The sequence below is a fragment of the Mastigoproctus giganteus genome, chromosome 8 (assembly GCF_048544385.1).
Source record: "Mastigoproctus giganteus isolate SK-2022 chromosome 8, ASM4854438v1, whole genome shotgun sequence".
Taxonomy (NCBI): Eukaryota; Metazoa; Arthropoda; class Arachnida; order Uropygi; family Thelyphonidae; genus Mastigoproctus; species Mastigoproctus giganteus.
Window position 1 is genome coordinate 163,803,577 of NC_143582.1, and position 21,711 is coordinate 163,825,287.

Sequence of the window (21,711 nt, forward strand, 5' to 3'; positions counted from 1 at the left end):
ACTGCTGGGTCGGTGTGAGTAGAAAACGGAAGCCATCAGGAGTTGTGAACATTAAAATCACCAAGGAAAATTATATCTCTGGTAGAAAAGTTGGACTGGAGAAAGTCAAGTTGCAAAGAGAAGTCAAAGAACTCCAAATGATTAGTGGAGTTGGGAGATTGATATAGACAACAGATGAATTTGACACAATGAGGTAGAGAGATTTTAAGCCAGAGAAGATCGAAAAGAGGAGATTCCAAATTACCAAGTCTCTGACAGGGAATATCGGAATGGACATATGCACCATCTTCGATGGCAAAAGGAATCATACAGTGAATAATTTGGGCAACTGAGATGACCAGTAGTTGAGTCAACCGATAGTTGAGTTTCTGTCAGAAAAAGTACATGGAGTTTGGCAGACTGCAAGTGGAAATGGACATCATTGATATTAGAATTGAGACCATGTATATTTGTGAAACGAAGTAGGAAGTGTTTGGGAGGTTTAGATCTTTTTGCAGATAGGCTTACTCTATTAGTTTGACAATTCATGGTGTATTCAATAGTATGAAAAAGTGGGGGGGGGGGACATGCTGTATGAAATAATGAAATTTTTGGATATGGCGTACACATGGTAAGAATATATTCAGATCCTTGACATAATGTACCCTCAACAATGTCCCCCACATACACACTACTCGGACTACTTCCAGTCACTATCTGACAGAGTAGAGGTAGCAAGATTATACACTAGCTGATCTGAAAGCCTCCTAAAGAGTTACCAACAGGTTCGGTCCGGTGTACTTACTAGCGGCTGGCCTGCAAACACCGTTTTAGAGTCATACCCTTGAAATGTAAGGAAGATTGGATCTTGCTATAATGTTCATCATAACCTCAAAAGTCATCAATCATACTGCATGATGAAAGAGATGGGGAAGGGTTGACCGGAATTTAGCTCTGGAGACTAAACATGGGTTCCACCACTTCACGCCTCCAATAAGCAAAATGGTGGTATTGTACTGCAACCAGTACAATAATATATTGAGTATAATGAGTCATCTACCACCTAGTATTGCATGGTAACACAGAGGGGTAGAATTCCTCTGTGTGGCATCGGCACCACACCTCGATCCCCTGCTTATGTTAGTTCACACCTAGGTGGTCACCCACAGAAATTTCGGTATCCAAAAATCAATAATTTATAAAAAATTTAAAAACCATTAACATATAGTTATCATTAGATAGAATGTGACTGAGTGTATATATAGCTCATTCAGATGGTTAAAAGCAGTAAAACATGCAATTCTAAAATTTCTACATTTGATTATATTTTATATGCTTAGCATATAAAATGGTGTCACACTTCTCACAAATAGGAACATCATCAGCCCTCAGCAAAATGGAATGTGTCAGATGAATAGTGTCCTATGCAGAGTCAAGTAAGGACAACTTCCTCTTTACAATTCCTGTGAAAACTGGCCTGTTATGTTTCAATCACAAGCTTAATTTGATGTAGTTTATTTGTTACCTGCCCATGTTATGAATCTCTTGCCATTGGAGTATATCTTATTACATGTTCATTGAAGAGGTCTCTGGAGTCAGGAACCCTATGATTCATCTATGATGCTACTAAAACACTGACTCAAATCGATAAAATGCCTTTATTAAACAAAAAAAAATTTTAAAAATACATGTGCTGACTGTATAAACTGTATATTAAAATAAAATAAGATGGTATATAACAAAAATAAAATGTGATAAAATATAAAATTAAAAGCACTAAAAAGATGTTAAAAACACTAAAACCGGAGCTTTTGGCAGCAGCGGCCACCTTCATTAGCAATAATGGTTGCAGGTTATCTGGCAATCTACATATGTACACATACACCCCAGCAGATCCACGACATGAACTATGGCAACTGTGCATGGTCCACTTCTCATGCGCTGGAACCGGAAATGGAACGAACCACTCTAAACCGTTCGTCTCTCCTTAGGATAAGGGTTTCAAAGAGGGGATGAGGCGCCTCCGTAGCCAGGTGGGAAGGAGCAGCAGTGCATAGCACACGCTTCTTGATTAGACCGGGGTTCGAGCCCGGTCTAATCAAGAAGTCACCACCAAATACGGAGGATGCGGAAAAGGTCAGGGAATGGCCACCGCATAATCCCGGAGCAATATGGCCTTAGTTGCTAATGCTCCTAAAAACCAAAACAAACAAACAAACAACAACAAGAGGGGATGAATGCGACAGACTCTAACCCTATTAAGACTATGGCATCCAATCAAACATATCCTTAAACTCTCTAGCCATTTCTGGTTCCAAAACCCATGCGCTCTATCCACGCTCATGGCTTCTTTAGCTGTAATACCATGCCCAACTATGGCTGAACCCATGTAATCAAAATCAAAAATCCTATTGGCTGTCTTGAGGGCCTTATCGTGTCCCCCCCAGACGATCATGCAGCCTAAATTTAATTTCCCCCACAATCCGGACACTCAATTTCACATATGACCCCACTAGTGTCATTACCTACAATAGGATTTTTGATTGTGGACACTACTGTGCAGTCTCCGACCCAGCAGCTGCACAAATCGTATCTTACACAAACGTAAAATACAGGACTTCAAATAGGCCTCTGGGGTTGGGTATACTCATACTATGATTTTTAGTGTTTTCCACCAACCATGGAATAAAACGAAAGACGAAAAACCCAAATTTTTTAAAATATTTAATATTTACAATAAATTATTTACAAACAAAATATTACTGATAGTAATTTTAAAATAAAACAACTGTGATATACAGGATAATAATAAAATGCCGAATTTAAAATTCAATAAAATATACTGGGTTAAAAGCGCTAAAATACTAACTGAAGCTTTCAAAGGCTTCTGCCTTCTTTCTCAACAGTGTAATTTCTGTTCTGCGGTGCATCATTAAATACCAGCAGGTTCACGGTGCATCTCACGTGAACGTGTACTGTTCCCGTCAGAACTGGAAGTGGCTCGGGAGCGTTTCAGGCAAAAACGTTCATCCCCTCCAAGGATTACTGCCTCAAAGAGGGGATGAATGCGTGTGCCCCTATCTCTATTTATATTTTTCTCAGTAGAACTAATTTGCAAGCTCTCGAGCCACTTGCGGTCCCAAAATCTATGCGTCCGATCAGTGATGACCGCTTCATCAGGGGAGATTTGATGTTGCTTCTCCCAGAAATGTTCAGCTATGGCGGATTTGCCATAGTCTGCATTTCTTATCGCATTTGTTTGCTCCCTCAGACGATCTTTGAGACGCCGTTTTGTTTCTCCCACATAACACTCCCCACATTCCGGGCATTTAATACTGTATACGACCCCACTTATATTTTCATTTAAGACAGGGTCCTTCACCTGTGACACGATTGTGTGCAGCTTCCTGCCTGGGAGCTGCACACAACGTGTCTGGTAATTCCTTAATACGCGAGCTAAACGCTCGGATAAACCCGGATAGTAGGGAATGTATGCGGTGGCTATTGGCGTGAAGGACTCACTTCTACTCTGCCCTCCACTAATGTATTTCTCTATGATCCTCCGGGGGTAGCCACACTTCAAAAGAGGCGCCTTCGTAGCCAGGTGGGAAGGAGCAGCAGTGCATAGCACACGCTTCTTGATTAGACCGGGGTTCTAGCCCGTCACCACCAAATACGGAGGATGCGGAAAAGTCAGGGAATGACCACCGCATATCCCGGAGCAATATGGCCTTAGTTGCTAATGCTCCTAAAAACCAAATAACAACAATAACAAAAATAACACTTCAAAACGATCTGCTGTAACACGTTCATACTCCAAGTTTCTATCCTCTGAGGTACTACAATGGGATTTTGCTCTATCCACTAATGCTCTTACTACACTGTTCCTGTGATAATTAGTCTGCGCTGAGTTGTAGTGTGAATATTGGCCCCTGCACATAGATTTTCTAAATACTTTTGTTTTCAAATGCTGGCCTTCTCTACAAATCAGCACATCCGGGAACGGCAAAACCCCTCCTTCCTCTATCTCAGAGGTGAATTGTATGAACGGGGAGAAGCTATTAAGAAAATTCAACGTATCATCCTCACTCCCTTCCCGAATAACTGAAAACGTATCATCAACATACCTTTTCCACGGACGCATAGGGAGAACTGTAGTGTTAAATAGTCTGGACTCGAGCTCCTCCATCGCTAAATTAGCTATGATGGCACTGATGGGGGAGCCCATAGCTGCACCGTTAACCTGCTTGTACATGGTGTTATTAAACACCATGGTAGTACTCGGAAGACATAACTCTATTCCTTTACATATGTCCTCTAAGTTTAGTTGCGTCCTATTATTCAAGGTGGTGTCTCTTTCTACAGCCATGTAAGCACAATGTATCCCATGGTCAATTGGGATGCAGGTAAACAACGATGTTACATCAAAGGATATCATAACCTCGTTTTCTTCTATACGTTGTCCTCTTATGAATTGTACAAATTCTTTACTGTCTCTGATACTATGTTCAGAGAGTCCAACTAATGGTGACAGTAGTTTGGCTAGGAAACCAGATAATGCATACGTGGGGCTGCCAATAAACGAGACTATCGGTCTGAGTGGCACACCCACTTTATGTATTTTTGGCAAACCGTAAAATCTCGGTATCTGGCTTCCTGTGGCATGTAATGCCCAATACCGCTCCTTTGAAATCTTATTGGATTTCATCCCCTCTTTGAGGCGGTAATCCTTGGAGGGGATGAACGTTTTTGCCTGAAACGCTCCCGAGCCACTTCCAGTTCTGACGGAAACAGTACACGTTCATGTGAGATGCACCATGAACCTGCTGGTATTTAATGATGCACCGCAGAACAGAAATTACACTGTTGAAAAAGAAGGCAGAAGCCTTTGAAAGCTTCAGTTAGTATTTTAGCGCTTTTAACCCAGTATATTTTATTGCATTTTAAATTCGGCATTTTATTATTATCCTGTATATCACAGTTGTTTTATTTTAAAATTACTATCAGTAATATTTTGTTTGTAAATAATTTATTGTAAATATTAAATATTTTAAAAAATTTGGGTTTTTCGTCTTTCGTTTTATTCCATGGTTGGTGGAAAACACTAAAAATCATAGTATGTAAAATACAGGAAATGGGTTCCGAAATGCCCAGATAGTAAGAATGTATGCAATGGCAACAGGTGTAAAAGCATCCCTGCGACTGCTGCTGCTCATATCACTTAAATAACCCCTCAATAATGCTCTGGGGGTAACCACATGTTACTAGGTCAGCAGTAACCCGTTTAGTTTCGTTGCCCCTCTCCTCAGATGAAGAGCAGTGGGACCCCACCCTTCCCATTAAGGCCTTAACCACACTATTTTTGTGGCAACTGGCCTGAGCAGTTTTAAAGTGTGTATTGGCCACGACACATAGGTTTTCTGTAAACCGTAGTTTTCAACTGTGGGCCTGCTCTTTTACACACACACACACACACACACACACACACACACACACACACACACACACACACACACACACACACACACACACACACACACACACACACACACAATCAAGTACTTCTGTTTCGTATCCACTTTGTATTACAGTGAACGTGTCATCAACATACCTCTTCCACGCCCGTAATGGGGGCGGACTAGAGCTCCCCAACATTCTGTCTTCAAACTCTTCTATGGCTAAATTGGCTATAATTGCACTAATAGGTGAACCCATGGCCACTCCGCAGAACTGGTGGTACATAACATTTTGAAATAACATGATGGTACTAGATAACCATAAACTAACACCTTCACAAACGTCTTCACCACTTAGGGCTGTCCTATCCCCAGGGGCTCACATCTGGTGAGTATGGGCTTGGCAAACCCAGGGTCCTGAGCTGGATATCATCATTCTTCTCTTCTTGCTTTCTTGGTGATTCCCTTCTACTTCTGACTCTCTCTCTCTCTCTCTCTCAGGGTAATGCGGGAATTTTTTTTTTTGGCTGGTGCAGCATAAGCCTCAGGCTTCCTTCCACCATATGGCTTATAATAATAATAATAATATCCTTCAAAGTACTATCCCTACTCAAAGCCTTCTGCACACAATCCAAGCCATGTTCAACGGGTATACATGTGAACAAAGAAACAAGATCAAAAGATGCCATAATCTCTCTGCCATAATCTCACTCTGAGCACGGACGAAGTGCACAAACTCCCTGCTGTTTTTAATGGTGTAATCCGAGTGCCCCAGTATGGGGGATACAAATTCAGCCAAAAAACCTGGAGACAGCGCATGTGTAGGACTGCCCACAAACAACACAATGGGCCTGAGAGGTACCCCAGCCTTGTGCACTTTAGGCAGGCCATAAAATCTAGGCAAATGACAGCCAGATGCACGCAGCCTCCAGGAAACCTCCTCGGATATTTTTCCTGCCTTGACCCAACTCTGGACTAATTTGTTAACTAGTTGTTCCAGCCTGCCCGGGGGGGGGGGGGGTTCCTATGAATGATCCTATACATAGACAATCAGGCAAAATGATAGGTAGACAATCAAGCAAGATTATCTACCTATAATTTAATAAACTAAGGGCCTTTTCCCGATAATCATCTTTGTTTGACACTACTGTGAATCTACCCTTGTCCGCATGTAGTACCACAATACTATCATCTTGTTTTAATTCCCCTAATGTTCTTCTTTGTGCAGCTGTTAAATTGGAAGAGGCTTTGTGTGCTGAACCTAACCTGCACAACGTCCTAATCTGGATCTCATTAGCTGTGATCTCAGGTAGATTGGTCACAGCCCTCTCTATACCCATTGCTATATCCACTATAGGGAGCCTACGAGGAACCAAACTGATATTAAACTTAAAAATTCTTTCTGTTCATTCGTTAACTCCTTATCACTCAGGTTATGAATGAACTCGCCCCGAGTGACTACATTACTTTCCTCCCATGGCTTCCCTTCTTAATATATTATATTTATTCACTTGCCTTTGCCTATATTCATCCGAGATCTGGGCAGCTTTGGCCATCACTGTTCTGGATCCCTGTGTCCAGTTTGGTTCCGTATGGTTTTAGAGTGAAATTACCATTTTAAGACAGTCGGTGGTGGTAGAGTGTTTGCAGAATAAATTCCATGCTCAGTTTTTTTCTTTTTTGCACTCTTATAGTCTTTGTTCCACCAATAATTCATAGTTCTGTGGTTGCTTGACTGTAATTGTGGGATGGTAGATGTAGCTGCTAGTATTTGTTTCATAATTTGATGGGTGGCTGTGTGAATAGTACAAGATTCAATTATCTGATCATTGAAAGATATGTGGGAAGTGAACTTTGACCAATCTGCCTTTGAAAATTTCCATTTTAAGCAGTTTTCTGAGGTTATGGTGTATAATATTTGAATTCTATATATTAATGGGTAGTGGTTACTATTGAGTGGACTGTTAAGAGCTATCCACTCAATAATAGAAAAGAGGGTCACAAAGCAGATAGAGAGAGAGATTTATTTCAGACACTGTTCCTATAGGGAAATGGATTTAAACTGATGAACTAGTATTTAATATGGTCAGATTTTGTCTGCCAATGAGCATTTCAATGAGTTGCATTGAAAATCATTGAAATGTTCACTGTCTGCATTGGGAGAACCCCACGATGGATGATTCCATTGAATTTGCCCACAAAAGAGGGGTTGGCAACTGCAGAATTGGGCAGCAGGTAGATTGAGACAAGTGTCAAAGTAATACCAACCACTACAGTATATGCACAGCAACTGCTTTGATGGAGGTTTGCAAGGGAGTGCATTTACAAGGAAATTATGAATCTAGGGATATGGCTACCGCCTCTGTGAGCATTATTTGGAACAGGTCTGCCTCGTCGAAAGAGAGCATATTAGGGGGACACCTCAGGTGTCCCCCTAATATGCTCTCTTTCGACAAGGGGGACACCTGAGGTGTTAAATATGTCTCTTCTAAGCAGATGCTAACTGGATTATCTCATGAAGCTTAATTATCTCATGGATATCATCAATACTGCTGTGAAAGCCTCTGCAGTTCCAATGTTGTTGTTATTTGGTTTTTAGGAACATTAGCAACTAAGGCCATATTGCTCCGGGGATATGCAGTGGTCATTCCCTGACCTTTCCGCATCCTCCGTATTTGGTGGTCACAGGCTCGGACCCCAGTCTAATCAAGAAGTGTGTGTGTGCTATGCACTGCTGCTCCTGCTCATCTGGCTACGGAGGTGCCTACAGTTCCATTGTATGATATGGTGCATTATTTGGTTTTGGTGCATCAGGATAGTCCTGACTCTTTTTAATGCCCAGACGATTTATGGTAGTCAAGCTTCATCTTCTCCCTTCTCAGAAAGATTGAGTATCCAGTGTCCATATCATCTTCTGCATGAAGATCTAGGACAGGTTCATCTGAGTTGGCACTGTTATTGATATCCATGTTCATTAATGTAATATTGTTTTCTTTCTTAGTTTATAATGTCTTATGGGGTGTGTGTGTGTGTGTGTGTGTGTGTGTGTGTGTGTGTGTGTGTGTGTGTGTGTGTGTGTGTGTGTGTGTGTGTGTGTGTGTGTGTGTGTGTGTGTGTGGTGCAGTTGGTGGAACTGTGACTGGAGCATAGTTTGGTCTGTCTACTACCTTCTGTTCCTCTTTGTAATATAAATAGTACTACCAGGTTTGGAATGACAAAAAGACTGTCAGCATACTGAAACTGGAATTCAGAAATGAATTCCAGTTTTATTATATAGCATTCTAATGGAATGAGGAATGCATTAGCTAAAAATCATTAAGAAAATGTTTAATCATCAAAGTCATTTGACTATGATGAATAATTTTCATATTGACTGAAAATGAAACGGACATGAAAATATCATATTTCTTTGAACTTCTCTATGAGGATAGTCAATTTTCATAAAGATCCAACAGAATGACCAAGGTATACTTTTTTTTTCAGATTTTATTCATCATATTCAGAAAGACATAAGTTGCATCCAAAATCAGCAACCTACAATTGAAAACAGAAGATATTCAGCAGTTAGGACTCACTTCAGAAGACTGTGCCAACTGTACTAAGTGGAAGCATTCTATCCATGCCATTGACCCCCTAACCAGGATAAACAGCATGGATATAGTAAAGTATCTAAAATCAGCAACCTCAGGCTTTGGCAATGGCTGCTTTTTGAATAATAATCTAAATGCATGAATTGTTATATTAAATGTCAAAATCTGAGTATTTAGAGATAAACAGAGAACATTTGTTCAGCTTTCTCAGTCAGCAGTTTTGGGTGGTTAATTTTTCTAATTTATCTATGTGATTAACTTATTATTTACTAGCTTTTTTAATTATATTATTTTATTCCTATTTATTTTTTATCCCCTTTGACTTATTGCTAAAAACACAAGTACAATGAAATTGCCAAGCAATTACCAACAAAATCACTTCAATAATATTCCATTAAAAAATTAGTGCTATTCATTGTAATTTGTCATATAGTAACCAAGTTCTGTCTATATTTGCCAATTGCAGGCTTCTCATCCCATATTTTTATTGACAATATGCTCTGTATAAAGGAATACAAGTCAGCAGGAGGAAATCATGTAAAGAAATTAACAAAAGGTAGGTGAATGCTGTCATCTACCTTTTTTTTCAATTTCTGCTAACAAAACCTGCTCCATTTACTTCTGCTTCACTGGAATGTTAAGATGTTAAGAGTGTTTATTTATTTATAAATAAAAATGTTCTTATCCCCATGTAATGCATTATAATGACTTAAACAATAAATTCGGTAATTGTTGCTTGATTGCACTTGATGAGCACATTTTATGTTTGGTAGTAAATTTTTGATTTACTACCAATTTATCTATTATGAGTTTACAAATCATGCCATTTACTTATAGTGGGAAAAAATACACTGCCCATCAAACAGAATGTGTTTATTTGTACACTGACATGTAACTGAAGAAGCAAGCTGGTGAATGAATCATTGAAAGGATTTAAGTAAATATTATTTAACTTAACTTAAATATAATCATATTGCTAGAACGAGAGCTCAACATTTATGCTAAATCTTAAAAATGTCCAGGTTTTGGTTAGCCAGATTTGAAATATTCTACCTGTACTGTCAAATATAATTTTTATATAATTTTAAAACACAATAATGCTTTCCTGTTCTTACCAGTTCTCTGTCTAAAGGATTATTAACAGTAATAATTCCTGTATCCCATTCTATTTTGAAGTGATTATCAAGATCACCTTTGATGACAGAAAAGCTTAAATTTCCATTACCAAGACTATCTGCATCAGTAGCCAGAACCTATTAAATTAAAAAGAGTAATAATAACATGCCTCATTTAATTATATAAAACTGCTACAGAATGGTAATATCTACTTTGAACTTTTAATTATATATTAGTATTTTAGGCTAAGGTAAAGAAAGCCAACATGAGAATGATGAGATATGTCGGATAACTTACACGGAAAATTAGTTTCCCAACACCAGACTCTAGTCCTGCTTGCTCGGTAAACAGACAGTAGGTGTTGTCAGTCTGGAGCCAAAATCGAGAAATATATATTGATTGACAAGTAGGCGTGGCAAATGATGAAATGATTGGTGGTGGGCCCGACAGACGACAAGCTACTGTGTAGTCATTGATTGGCATTGTAATGTGTATTTATGAGTAAAGAACGGTGCATAATAGTTATGTGATGAACAGTAAACAGGTAATAGTAGCGATGAATCTTTTAAAGATGGAAGAAATTTGTAAGGAAAATAAAACGTTGGTTGATTTTTTGATGAAAACTAATTTAGTAAAAGTTTCGTTCTGTTCATATTTATGTTCTTCATTATGTTTTTTCTCATTATTAAAAGCAGATTTTTGGAGTTCACGAGTGTTTTTACTATATTGTTGATTTAGGTTTGGTTACAAAAAAAGGAAAAGGTTTCTTTATTTTTCGTAACCTGACCTTAAATGGTAAGTTAGGAAATAATAGAAAGGGTTTCCTTATATTTCGTGACCTAACCTTAAATGTTAAGTTAGGGAATAATAGGAAAAGAAAGAAAGATTCTTTTTATATATATAGTGAATAGCTATTGAAGTGTTGATTGACGTTATGATACATGTGTATCCGCACGAGTGTCTTTAAAAATAAAAGTACAGTAATAAAATATTAATATTTTGTTAATAAATAATTTATGCACTAGTACACCCATGATTCTATAGAAAAAAGGTTAGGTTACCCCCTCCACTTTGGGAGGGGATTCAAACTCCCATGGGATTCAAGTGGAGGTAACCTGACCTTTTTTCACCATTATGGCATGTGCAATTAGGGCAAGTTACCATTAGTGCTTCTGAGTGCTACTAAACCGATGTTATCGTGTGTTGTGTTTGCACACCAATCAGCAATTATTCGCCATGCCTACCTATCAATCAATATATTGTTCTCGACTTTGATCCAGACCGATAACACCTACCGTCTGTTTACCGAGCAAGCAGCACTAGAGTGCCGTATTGGGAAACTAATTTTCCACGTAAGTTATCTGACGTTTCTCATCATTCTCGTGTTGGCTTTCTTTACTTTCACTGTATTTGATTTACCACAGCTATAGATAACAAGAATCCTGCCATTGGTCCGTAGAAAATAAAGTGTTTAGAAAAACCACATAAAATTACTGGAGAAGTGAAGAGAGAATCCTAGCACTTTGGCATCTTCCCTGTAATGGGAGAGGCCAAAGTTGCTAAGATTCTCTCTAATAACAGAAAACCTTTAAAAGTGTGCATGGCAAATCCAAATTGACTAAAATTAAGGCTAACAAAAGCATATGGTTTGAGAAATTAGGGATTCAAGAATTTAATTAAACTTGTTAAAGAATTTAATGTCTTAAAATATTAACAACATTAATCATTATAAACAAACATACCTTGCAGTGAATGTCAATGCAGAGATTATTTGTTAATAGCATGCTACAAGATTTTAGAAGGTATAAGTATGTTTATTTTTAGCACAAAGGTTACTCTGACTACAGGCTGGCCTCGATTAACATGATTAATTCTTCCAGCGAGCACATTGTGCAAAACGGAAATGCGTTAATCAAATATAATAATCAATAGGAAAAATTATAATTGGTCCTTAACTTTCAGGAATGTCCATAAAGAATTTTAAAAATACCTTTTAAATAATTTTTTAATTGTATACCATGTAAAGATAATGAAAATAATTATAGAATTAAATGTTTATTACATAAAACAGAGGTTCCCAAACTGTGCTCCATGGAATATTTTAAATTTTAGGGAATGCAGCGATACTCGACATCTGTTGGACACCACACGAACTACTAGCTCAAGGTAGTTCACAGTTTCAACATTACTTATTAAGTTGTTTGGAACTATTAGGTATTTCTTTTGGCCAAGGGGAACCACGAAAAAATTACTGAGACACTTTGCATTTAAAAATTCAAATTTTTAAATGCACAAGTCTGCAAGTGACTTTATTAGCAGGAGACAAACAAGTAACACGTCTTCTTCCAAAGGTTTATGGAACATACTGAGGCGAGCAAGTGCTTGTTTATTGCTCGTCCGATGCATGGTAGGCTTAGCGCACAAGTCAAATCTTCTTCAACTACCACATAAAAAAAGATTGTGTTAACTGGGAATTTGCATCGTGTAAAGTGAAAAGTGGTATAATTTTTTCAAATAGCAGTAACTGAAAAATGCGTTAATCGAACTTGTGTTATGTGAGGGCTAGATGTATATTCTGCTTTCCAGATAATATTTCACATGCAATTTTTTATATTAGTGAAGTTAAGTGTACTGCCTTTAGAAATAAAAGAGGTCAGATAAATTTGCATCATCTCTAATGATATGAATAAATGTCATAGGTTCCTGTATTTGGAATACAGGGCTGAAAATGTTCTGCCATTCCTTCTAATGAAGTGCACAATCCAGTAGGACGTATTTCACTATCAAATGAGTATTGCATGTAGTGCACTGTAGTGAATTTTTGCCCATGAGTAGGTAGTGTTATGTAAGGTACACACATCCTATACGTATTCTGATTAATATAACTTCATGTATACTTCAACAAGACATGGAATACCACGAAGATGGATGTAATTTGATCTGCATTATTATGTTTAATGGGGCTCATATGTCCTGCCATTTTAATCAGCATATACGTCGTATGTGGATTTTGTGATCTTGATGGGGTACTTTCATTTGATTCCATATGATGGTTTGCAGCCTGATCTGTTTTCTTAATGCCAGATATCCCACAGCATGCTGGAATCCAGTAAAACACAATGATGTGATGGTTTTGCTTGGCATTCTACGTGGAATGATAGTAGGATGTGGCATCCTACTGTCTTTCCATGTTGGAAGTACGTTAATTCTGTCGAACATATCATCTTGCATGCCCACTTTTGCAATTGTCTGTTTGAAGCCCAGAGTGCATATTTATAGCAGGTTCTGTGACGTTGTATGCATAGGACTTGTTTCCCCATCCATTGAGGGGGTGTCCAGATATTAATGGTAGGGCAGTGTATATTCTTGGAAATATAGCTTTTTGTAGAAAATTAATTCTATGAAGTGAATTGCTGTTTTCTGTAGTTACATTGCGGTAGTCAAGACATAGTTCAGGGTCGGGATGAAGCCAGCATTTTCTATAGCGGTGGGAAATTTCAAAGAAACAAAAGATCTTTCCATCTGTTCCTCAAGTGCAGAAATAGACTAAATAGCCACCAACTTTTGACTTTCAAAAAGCTGGAGATCAGGAAATTGTAAGCAGGAGGAAAACAGCAGGCTTTTTGATCCAAAACAGGTGAAGGAGGCTCTTTCAAAAAAAAAAAAAAAAAAAAAAAAGCAGGAGTTTGCAAACAACAGAAGGAAAACAGGATTTTTTTATTGGAAAAGGTAGGAGGTATTTGTAAAGTCCACTTACTTCACTAGAAATTAAATATTAATGACAAAATACATATTTTATATTGAAATGACAGCATTAGGACTGCATATTAGTAACGTATGCTTTCAAACGTTAACTTACCTACGATTTTCAGTTTCTGACTTCTCTTTGGAATGTCTATTAGACATTAACTGATTAATAGCTTTGAAAGAGACTGTTGTAGACTTTGCACTTCTTCAGAAATGCTGAGTCATGGTTTTTTATAACAGTAGCACTGCTGTTAAGAGTCTGCTGTCAAGAGCATTTTCAAATCTTCACCAGAAACAGATCTGAATTCAGTTTTTTTTTTCATCTATTTAAATATTCACTGATACTCATCATTGCTATGAGGAATTATTAAATGCCAAGAATGACTTAGGATAATTTGTTATATTTCACTTTTTTCTGCACCTGATCCCTTCTTTCATAGTAGCATCTAGTAGGTTCTTACACTGAAACTGACAGAACTGATGCTACAAACATCTATTGCATCATCTGTTTCTTTATCTTTAATACATTTGCTGCCACTTATATTTGAATGAGTGAGTTTTACCATAATTTTCAGAATGTTGAAACACATCAATATTCCAACATACATAATCAAGCATTCTGAAAATTCTTAAATAATGGTTGAAAAGTAAAAGTTTAGAATTCATAGATAAGAGTGGACACTTACTTTTGTGCTGAGCTGTAAATAAGAACAAATTTTAAAATTTTATATTCATGTACATAAACTAACATCAACACAAGTAAAAAACAAATAACACTATGCCAAGTCTATAAAACCAAGCATTGCCACAAGGAGTTCAATCAGTGTGCCAGCATTTGAATAGTTGTTAATTTCATGTGCCTTTACCTTTATGGCTTATTTATTGACTACTTAAGAATGACCACTCATACGAATAATAGCACAGTACTTGGGTGCCCTCTGAACACATGTGTGATGGCACTTCACTTTAGTGTCTTTTGAAGCTTATATGCATGAAGGTACATAGCAGTACACCAAGGAGTACTGGAAACTTGCCCATAAAGAATTTCAAATTTGAAAACGATGCACTGCCAACTGATGCAATTTGTACTACCTTGGCATTCGTAAGAACATCATTTTGCAATAGAAACTTGTGAACCATATATTCACATGTATCAATAAAGCAATTCCTCAATGAACAAATCCATAGCTTCCTGTTTTTTTTTGCTGGAGCATCTGAAATGCCATTCTTTTTCTCAAGCTCTTTTATACTGAATAAGATTATCTGCAGTGGAGTCCACATTCCACCATACTTCTGGATACAGCAGTAGTTTTGTAGATGTTTGGAGAATTGCATGTTCTACTACATATCATAATTTTTCTGTTACATACTTAACTACACCATTAGGCATTTATTGTTGGATTGTTTGTTATTCCAGTGTTTTTAATTTTTTGTATTTTTCTCAGTTCACTTTCTTGAAGTTTCCATTTTAGCTGTTTTTGGTGTTATAGGAGTTTCGCATGTTAAGATGGTGATTCAGAAAAATGACCACTATTCATGGGATCACTGGTTGTTTTCCATGTAAGGATAGGGAGAGGATATAAGGTGAGATTAATTACAGTGCTGGTGCCTGTAGGTAGGTGGATATACATGGGTGAGCCATTACTGAGTAGGAATCTTTCAATAAGTTTTATTACTACATGGCCTCTTCAGTCTTTTATGGGATTTTCCCATAAAAGATGATGCACATTCAGAACCCCAAATACTAAATGAGGGAGGAAGTTATGCAGCTAGGTCATCTAGTTCTTATGACTATATTTTAGCTTGGGATAAACACAAAGAGCAGATTGTAATGTGTATACCTACTGCTAACCAGATAGCTGTAGCTTCTAACAACGAGACTAACTGAATCTGTTGAGCTGACATGCAGATTGGTTAAAATTGCTGCTCTCCACCGAATGCTACATTTGTAGTGATTCTATCTTTTCTGTGTTCATTGTAGTTTTTGTACTAACACTATATCTTACAGTTTAAGATATGTCATTTGGAGACAGAGACATACCTTAGTGTATGTTTTGTGAGCAGCTCATGTATATCATCATATTGGTATAAGAAGCCTTTATAGTTCCACTGTGTTTGTTTAATTCCTTCAGGCTGTTTTGAAGACTATTCCTATGTTTATCTGCTTTCATTTTCTTTTTTTTTTTTTTTTTGTGTCTTTTTTAGGAAGACAAAAAAAATTTTCTTTGTCAGCAAAAAAAGTATAAAGAGTGGTCCGTTTTTGGATTGAGAGATGGGTTGTGTTGTGTTGTCATGTTTTTCTTTTTGCTTTGTTGGGAACAAGCTCTTCAGTGGGATAGATATAGACATATTTGCTGCTTGCTCTTGTGACTATAATGGAGCAAGCAGTTCTCTTACTTAAAAGTGAGAAGAATTTGTTTGGCAGGACTGTGAAATCCATTTGCATTCCTACAGTTTTACTTTTGTGTGTTATCTAGTCATAAGTGATTCAATTTGAACTTTTAGTTTGTTTTTTGCCTGTTTGCATGTTACTTTATGTTCTATTTTGTATTTTTGTATTGATTCCCCCCCCCCACATTCTTCAGAGAAGGCAGCATGATCTTTGCAATTAGGCCATTTGGGTTCTGACAATGAATATTCCTGACTGTTATTATCTTTGGGTCCACACTTGGCACAAGCAGCAATTTCTCAGAAACTGGTTTGGGAGTAGCCAAATTTTTAGACATCTAAAACATAGTAGCATGTTTGCAGTGTGTGGTCTTATATGGAACATTAAATATCCAGATTTTTTTTGTACACTTGAGGAGAGTTATGGCATATTAAATATTAATATAAGGGTTTGTGTGGAGTGATATTTCCCTCCCTTTTTGCACCCATGACTTTATGTTCTTTTGGTTCTTCTAATATTTCATCTTCTGAAATGTGTCAAGATGGTCCCACTCTGAGATTACTCGTTTTGAGATGTTAAATATTCTATGTGGAGTGGCTTCACTGGCAGTCCTCCAATATTAGTTACTTTCATTAATCTCTAAGACTGTTTTTGGACAAGTTGTTTTTAACGAGTATACATCCTGATCTAAGTCATTTACTAATTCTAGAGATTCTGTTATTCACTGCAGTGTTTTCTATTTGCTAGTAAAATAGGGTGTAGGAATAATCAGGGGTAGGGTGCACATGTATACTTATATTAATTCTTTGTCTTTTTACATACAGTGCTGTTACTATTTTCATTTTTCCTATTTGGGAAAACCTTGAAGGTGTCCAGAAAAATTAGGGTTATTTTAGTCACTATTTGCCTTTTTGGGTAGCCTTTCTTCCTGAGTTTCTAACCATGCCACAACAGAAACAAGGGTAGTGCCACATACTGACCAAGCAAAAAAAATAAAAGGTTAGTAAAGAACAAAAAAAAAAGGGGGGGTTTAAAAGATGTCTTTCTTTTCTAGATTAGTTGAAGTGTTATTTCATACTATACAATAATTAAATTTAGTAGACTTATGAAAAACTTAAACTTATATAAGTAGGTGCACTAGTTTTTTTTTTTGGTCCTTAATGTCACTTGGGGCTGACAACTCGCTGTATACAGTCTCTCAGAGATGTCTGCTTTTCTGATAGTACAAAGTAGTTACAAGACTCGTGGACACAGGGAGCTAAATTCATTTCAAATAACTCTATCAAAATGAATGGCAGAACATTCATAATGGAAATGCAATCTCTTGTTTAAAACCAATTATTTTCTCCATTATTTCCAGACATGTTGATTTATTCTTGCCAAGCTTCAGGTTATCAAACAGCAAAACAAATTCTCAATTTTTAAAATATAACTAAATTAATCCTTACTGAGATGCTACAAAGGAACTGGATGCAAAGAATAATTGTGATATCATTTACTTACACTGCCTGGCCAATTTTACTAGGACATTGGGTTAACAGCATGTTGGACTGCTGTTAGCCTGAATTACTGCTCTGACACAATTTGGCATGGTGTCAACAAGGTGTTGAAAAGTGAGGCATACTGAGCCAGTTGTGCAACAAACCTCTCCTCAATTCCTAGAGTAATGTGGGCAGAGAATTGTGCTAATCAACATGTCTCTCAAGTTCATTCCACAGATCACAGATGCTCAATGGGATTGAGATCCAGGGAATGTGCTGGGTAAGTTGATAGTGAAGTCTTCTTCATGTTCTTCAAACCATTATTTCACACACTTGGCTGTGCTGGCAACGTGAAAGTATCCCCTGTTCATGCTAAATTTTTAAAGAATAAGATTATAATTCTTTATGCTCAGCTCTGGAGAGTAATTGTAATTGAGTCAGCTGAGAAATTGAGAAATCAATTGTAATTGAGTCAGCTGGTTCAAGTCTGTTTGATCCCATTTTGACTTATGCTCTGAAGCTTGGGGCCAGAGTGTTATTCACTCAATAGTCAAGAACCACATCTGGACTGCTCAAAGGTTTACCCTTCTGGGCACAACTAGGACTTGCCAAACCATGTCCACTGAGGCATTGCAAGTAAAATCTAGTAAGATGCCAGCAAATCTACTTGTAGTCTGTTTTGGTTTAGAGTATGGAGTTAGAAGAAATATTTCCACTGAATTATTGGGTCTTTGGTTGTGCCCATTTGGAAGATGAGTTTATGACCCTGAACTCACCTGAGATGAAATGAAGCACTTCAATGATAAGTTAACTGTCCTCTGGCAGAGTAAATGGGACATCTCTGAAAAGGGAAGGGAGACTTACATTCTCTTGCCTTAAGCTACTGTTACAAATTATGGTCAGAAACCATGGTTATAGTTCGAGCTAGAGGCCTGTTTTTCTCCTGATGAGACAGGGTCCGAAGTGCTCAGATTGAGTCAGGGTTCAAGTGACTCTGGGTTCTGTTCCTGTAAACAGCAAGAGACCAGTCTCCATGCAGCACTTCACCGTACAAAATATGTGGATCTGAGAGAACTGCTTGAGAGAGAAAGACACTAATCCTCCATAAAAGTAATTTTGCCATTCTATTCTCATCCTGGCAATATTTTCAAAGTTTCTGTACTTTCATATATAAAGTTTACAAACGGAGGAAATTGCTTGATAGTGATGATCCACTTCCTAGATGGTGGGGGGACAGTAACTCAGCAGCATTGGATTACATTAAGGTATCATTCCTTACCATGGAGGTTAAGTAAAACCTCCAATTTTATGTTCTTGTTAGAGCAACTTTTATACTAATCTAGTTGTTTTGCTAGTTTAGTTTTACTAATATTATATTGTTAATTGTTAGTGCATATTATTGTTCCTTATTGCAAAATTTTGTTTGAAATTACCATAAAGTAATAATGTATTATGTGCATATGGGCTTCTGCTCAGGTAGCATTTTGAGGGATAAAATGCAACATTCCAGGATGTCCCTGATATGCAATGATGTTCAGATATGTATTGGCATTCACAATGTCCTCCAGTGGGATCACAGGGACCAAGAGCATGCCATTAAAACATACTCCATATCACTACATCTCCTTGTGCAGTCTGTAGTCAATACACAATAGGATAGCTCCAATGCCTCATGGTCTCATGTGGTTTCCCCGCCTATGTGCACTCTGCACTCTTCCATTAATGTTGAAAAGCACAGATTGGAATTTATGATCCTATAATTTGCATCCAGTCCTCCTGCATTCATTCTTATGTTTCTGGCACCAACATAGCCATATTTTCCAGTTGGTGTCTGAAATCAATGGCTTCCATGAAGATCTTCTACTCCCCCTAGTACATTCTTTTATAATTCTTAACATATGCTATATAATGTCACCATGTTAAATGTAGTAGTTAACTGTTTGATGTTTTGTTGTGAAGGCTGACACGTGATAATCCCTTCCAACCTTGAGCACCTCTCTACATCACCTTACATTTTCAGCTACAGCTGCATCTGTTACAGATGTTTCCCAGGAATTTTTCCATTTGTTAAAGACTTGAATAACACTAGTGTTTGAACATCAAACAAGAGCAACATTCTCTCTGTTGTAGAAGTATTGTTAACTTGCACTAAAAATTATAACATTTTGTAAATGTGTGAGACCCTGTGCATTTCCCATTGCTGATGAACTGATTTGGGCAGTAATTCAATCACATGGCTTTATAGCATTTTCTGTACACTACTGAACATAAATTTACTTTTTAAATTAAATATTTTTGCATGGATTGTTGCACACAGTCCTAACCTCAACTGTCCTAATTAAGTAGCCAGGCGGTGTAGATTTAGTAAAGCTTCTGATGTAGTTTAACTAAAATAATTGTATACTGAACTGCTACTTCAGTATAATAAATTAATATTATTTTCTAATATTAATATAGTTAAGAGATACCCTAAATTTCATCCCAGTTAACCTTAATTATCACTGCAAAAAATGATGCCATATTAACTTTCTACTAACCTGTATTACTTTGTCCCCAATAAGAGCAGTTTCTTTAATGATAGCAAGATATGAAGATTGGCTGAATATAGGAGGATTATCATTGGCATCAGCGACAGAGATGTTTACTACAGCCTGACTACTAAGAGGAGGTGAACCTCCATCTACAGCTTGAATTACCAAGAAATAGTCTCGAAAAGTTTCATAATCCAATGTTTTGGAAGTAGAAATCATACCTGGTAGAAAAACAACAGATAGTAATATAAAAAACAGAGCTTAGAAGTTATTCATGTTCTCAAAAAAAAATTCACTAAACATTATCAAAAGCAATTTTTCCTAAAACACACAATGGAAAAAATGGCAGAATGTCAGCATTAAGATATTACTACAAGCATTTATCTTATATTACTTGTATCTATCTGTATGATGAATTCACTATAAGCGACCACAATAATTATGAAGTTGCTATTATGGATAAAGGGATGGTTGAGTGGGAAGACAAAATGGTTATCAATGGGCACCATTCTTCTTGGACTAAGTTATGAGTCAAGTCCCCCACAGTTCAGTGCTAGGCCCATTGCTGTTTTCTATAATTGAAGGCATATCAGGGTTAACGTCTAAGTTTGGATGATATGAAGGTTGGCAGGGTAGGTAATCACAGTAATCAGGTTATGTGCTACTGCAACAAGATTAGACAAGTTAGGTGGATGGGCTGAGAAGTGGCAAATGAAGTTTAATATTTACAAATAGAAGGTATTTCATAGGGAAAGCAGTAATCCCAGGTTAAAATTAAAATACCAGCTGTGAGGTGCCACACTCAGAGCAGTGGGGAATGAAAAACACCTGGTGGTAACTGTGCAGTTAGATAGGAAATTTTCTGAGCAGAGCAGACAAGCTGTCAGGACGGCTCATGGGGTTTTGTCAATGATATACAGGAATTTTTCCAGTAGGGATAAGGAGGTGATTATCCCTCTAAATAAGGCACTGGTTAGACCACATCCCGAGTACTGCATACAGGTCTGGAAGCCTCAATGTAGGAAGGATGTGGATCTGTTGGAATGGGTACAGAGAAGAGTAACAACATTGGTAAGAGGAGCAAAAAGGGTGCTCTTATGAGGAAAGGCTTCACTTTTATAGACTGCAGTGTCTGGAGACTTTAATGGGCTTTTTTCACTCTTTCATGTGGCTGAGTTAGTTGGTCTCAGGTGTAGATAGCAAGGTTCCCCCTCCCAGAAACTAGGGGTTTTTTCATCTAGCAAAATAGGCATATCGACAAGAGAACACACGCAATTTACAGACACAAATACAAGTTTATGTAATCAATTACGGGTAACTCTAATATAATAATAATAATATTCAGATGCTTTAAAGACAACACAGAAAAAGGGAGACACTTCCAAGAACATGTCCGAGTCTACAACAATCTTTACACCTTCG

General features: G+C 37.4%; 1 protein-coding gene across 8 annotated transcripts in view; it reads right to left on the reverse strand.

Moving 5' to 3' along the window:
• Positions 1–21,711, reverse strand: part of LOC150081977 (fat-like cadherin-related tumor suppressor homolog) — a 1,021,521-nt gene that overhangs the window by 218,117 nt on the left and 781,693 nt on the right. For all 8 annotated transcript variants that reach the window (XR_016547261.1, XR_016547260.1, XM_090379029.1 and 5 more), the window contains 2 exons: positions 20,296–20,510; positions 10,141–10,278 (listed from right to left, as the gene is read on the reverse strand). Coding sequence is in view for 6 of the 8 variants with exons in the window: in XM_090379029.1 (XP_090235155.1) it covers positions 10,141–10,278; positions 20,296–20,510 (353 nt within the window). In the remaining 2 variants the exon portion in view is untranslated. The remainder of the gene's footprint in view (positions 1–10,140; positions 10,279–20,295; positions 20,511–21,711) is intronic.